This window comes from Vespula pensylvanica, chromosome 25 (genome assembly GCF_014466175.1).
Source record: "Vespula pensylvanica isolate Volc-1 chromosome 25, ASM1446617v1, whole genome shotgun sequence".
NCBI classification, from domain to species: Eukaryota; Metazoa; Arthropoda; class Insecta; order Hymenoptera; family Vespidae; genus Vespula; species Vespula pensylvanica.
Window position 1 is genome coordinate 2216664 of NC_057709.1, and position 4223 is coordinate 2220886.

The 4223-nt window shown below is 29.5% G+C and overlaps 1 protein-coding gene across 1 annotated transcript in view; it reads left to right on the forward strand.

The window, feature by feature from the left end:
* Positions 1-250: 250 nt before the first annotated feature.
* LOC122637372 (fatty acyl-CoA reductase wat-like) overlaps positions 251-4223 on the forward strand; it is a 7959-nt gene continuing 3986 nt past the window's right edge. Inside the window, exons 1-3 of the mRNA XM_043829477.1 lie at positions 251-466; positions 774-1108; positions 2881-3129. Coding sequence (XP_043685412.1) covers positions 794-1108; positions 2881-3129 — 564 coding nt within the window. The 5' untranslated portion in view covers positions 251-466; positions 774-793. The remainder of the gene's footprint in view (positions 467-773; positions 1109-2880; positions 3130-4223) is intronic.

Consider the following 4223-nt stretch of genomic DNA (forward strand, 5'->3'; position numbering starts at 1 on the left):
TCACGGAGGTGGAGCAAGAGGATTAATAGGGTAATAAGTGAATATGCTGAATTTTATAATCAAATGACATAATAGGAATAGATACCTCCTTGCTGGAGTGCATCAATTTTTGGAATCCACGCGGACCAATAGATCTCTCGTAATTTCGGCAATCGTGGTGCGACAGATTAGAATTTGAACTATTTTTGCTGGTACCATATTTAATAAAGTTATAATATTTATATGCGACGTGATCAGAAATGAGGAGAGTACGAAGATTATTCGGGAACATTATTATGAACTTACAAAGAATTTACACTTCCTGTCGAGGGATTTGTATTCACTGGCGATCCTGCAAAAAGATCTTTCTTGGAGATTCAGAAGAAGGAATTGGTCTCTTTAACCACCAAATCTTATTGGTTCTATCGGTTTTGAGATTGGATTTGCAATCGACTTAATTCATTATTTCAACGGAAAAATAAACAGAGTAAGAAAAAATATAAAACGCTTAGATTTAGATAACATTGAGAGTTAAGTGTATCTTTTTTTATAAGTATGTATAAATAATTCAGTTATATAATTATCTGGTTCTACAAGATAAGATACACATCTATTACAGAGAAATTATTACGAATGACAAAAATCAAGTTCACGATGAATTTGCGCTTGACTCAATGAGAGACAACATGTAAATTTATCTATCGAATAAATTCAAAGTGAACATTTGCCATTGAAAATCATATCATATGATTATTAATAGTTCATCTTATGAATAATAATCTTTACGCTTACAGATCGGTACGGAAGAACAGAAATGATGGAAATATTGATGAAAGCGGACGAACGAGGAACGGATGCTCCAAAAAGTGACTTGAAATTTGGCACATCGACCGAATATGTGCAAAATGATACCTCATCTTCTGTTGAAAATGTCGACAAATTAACGACTGTTCAGAAATTTTACGATGGTCAAAATATTTTTATAACAGGTGGAACAGGTTTTATGGGGAAATTATTGATTGAAAAATTATTGAGAGGATGCCCTGGTATCAATTGCATATACGTTTTGATACGAAAGAAAAAAGAGAAAAACGTTCTTCAACGCAAGGAAGAACTTATCAATGATATGGTGAATAATTTATATATAATCTACCATCATTTTTATACTACCATTACATTTTCATATAACTCTAAAACTATCTGATTCCACTGAATAGTATTTAGTACAATTAGTAGATACTTTCAAGAAGAAAAAACAAAATATAAAAGAAACTGACCAAAGCCGAATTTTAAGCGGTTTTCTTTGGGTATCCATTTTAACAGCAACGTTAAAATTAATATTTTGTCATTGAGTATTTTCTGATCAGTTATCTAAAGACATGTTTTGATGGAAATCACGTACAAAAGTACATTGAAATGCATTTTCGAATTTTTGCTTCCCGTAGCCTAAGGCACTCGCAAACGGGTATGTAGAGCGATATCGATAGCTGTATGACGCATCTAATTTTCAAAACTCCATAGCTGAATATCGCTTTGTTATATTGATATTGTAATGGAAATCAATACCCGAAGTATTACTTATAATCATCTTTTTTTTAATTTTTCCTTTAAAATAAAAATTTAGTTGATAAAATAAATAATAAAGTTAAATATTGGAAATAAATTATTGCTAATATTAAAATTGGAAAGAACAGTTTAAATTAATTAAATATATATTTTGAAAGCGAATATAACGAATTTTTTTAAATAACTTACGTAAAATTGAATAACGTATACAGAGATTTGTTTTAGATAATACATCTATATGGTATCTAATAATAAATTAAAAATTTACATGTTCAATGATAAATTTAGTGAAATTAAAGAAAATTGAAAGAACAAATAACCAATAAAAATTTAATCTCTTAATAATAATTTTTTTTGATAGACAATATATTTGCTTTTATATTTGTGATTTTTTACAAAGTCTCCAAATAAAAGTGATAACTCGAGGTTTCCCATTTCTGCTTATACGCATGGCGTAAGACACTGTTAGCAGTTTCCAATGCATCAAAACTGCCTAATAAAGAGGTTTTTTTTTTATGAATAATTAAAACAGACTTTGATTCGATAAAATAATGCAGGCATAAATCAAACCATAAAAAAACTTAATCAATTGAGCATGATAAGGCTATATTTCAAAACTTCGTTAGATTCCTTTGTTAAAGTTAGATGAGTAGGATTTGCTTGTTTCTCAATGTTTCTCATTTGACAAATGCATCAGAATTGTTTTAGGCACTTTAAAGTGTTTAGCAGATTTCTTCAATTCTATTTTCTATATACTCACTGCTTCTATCAATTTACCATCATTTCGTCAGAGTAGGATTTTCTCATTCCCTTATCATTTATAATCTAAAGGTAAAAGGAAACAGCATAAAAATATCCGATGGATAATTTTCCAAATTGTTATGAAGTAACGGAACGAGATCTACTCTCTAGATATAAAAATGATTTAGATGCATGCCTATATTTATAATTACCTTTAAGACATTGTCGAAGGACGACGTAAGTTCTACTCCATTTTCACAAATTAGAAATGAACACCGAATAACTACTAATTAAGAAATAAAGTTAGATGAAAGAAAAGATATGTTGAAATAATTTCAGAAATCACGAGAATAGAAATGAACATGTAACTTACTAATGCTCAATAACAAAAAAATGATCCTGATTCGATAGGTTCATGACGTTACTATGATGTAGTACTCCTATTTTCAATATTTTCCAACACTTATTTAACAATATTAGTTGGAAATTCGATACAGTGCATAACTTTGATAACTCTCCTCGATTAATTGTATGTATGTATGGATGTGTATAAGGCAGGCAAAATTAATAAATCTATCAATACACGTTTTCTAGGTATTTTCCGTACTGAGGAAGGAGCAACCAGAATTCCAAAAGCGCATAGTCGCGATCGAGGGAGACTGTAGTTTGCCGAATCTCGGTATTTCGATAGCCGATAGAACTACACTTATCGGAGAAGTCTCTATTGTTTTTCATTCTGCAGCTACAGTGAGGTTCAACGAAAAAATTAAATTCGCGGGAGCTATTAACGTTCGAAGTCTAAAGGAGATGATACACTTGTCTCTAAAAATGTCAAAACTGAAGGTACGAACTCTATTCTCTTTACGAATCGCAGTAACAACTTTACGAATCTCTAAATTCGATCAAATTTAATGATATGCGGTAGATACCGAAGGAACGAATTGTATGATTCAAAGAAATACATGATCGTGTGAATTAGTTTTCTGTCAAGATATTTGAAATTTTTCCAAGCGCTGATATTAGAGTAAACAATTACGAACAAACGAATTTGAAAGATTTTATTGCGAGGAAAATATTCAATAAATCTCTTGGAGATCTCATTGTTTGTACAATTAAAGTATGAATAATAAAATATTTTGTTTTACAAAAAATTCATAAATATTATAGTTGGAAGGACGAACGGATAGTAACCTGAAATGGATGTTTCGTAGTGAGGAACGTTGCGTTTTAACATATCGTATTATACGAAATTAAGATATCAAAAATGGATTTTTAGTTTATAACTATACGCATAGCATAACATTAAAAAGAAAACAAATTTTTAAAAAATAAAAAATTCTAACAAGAATGATTTATTAAAACAATAAAATTGTAAATGTAAATTCATATCAACTGAATATTCCTAAACTATTTTTTTTCATCGCCGCATGATAGCTGAGATCAAGAAATAATACTGTCATTTTGATGCAAACCGTTTTGCCGTCGATAACCGTTTTGAAATTGTTCACGGATATTATTTCGGATATATTTGTTCAAATTAATTTTTTTTATTAATGTTCCCATCATAATTATTTCAATGTTTACATCAATTATCCAACTTTTATCGCTTCCTCTTAAAATCACGTCAAAGTCGTTATATTATAAATTGTTGGATTCGTCTTGACCTAATTTATCATGTTGGGCCAATGAAAATAGTTCAATTTAAAAGATCTTCTATAACATTAAAATCTTACAAAATTACGTTGGGAGGCAATTGACTGACATAATGATATGTGCCTCTTTGAATCAAATAATATCCTCTGTTATTTCTTCGAATCTTTTAATGCAACAAGGATATTGTTTTATAACATGGTTGGTGAGACAACTTATATATACATAATATTGATGATATTTCATTGAATTATCTGACTTTAGCAAATGTTCGTTATCTTCGATAT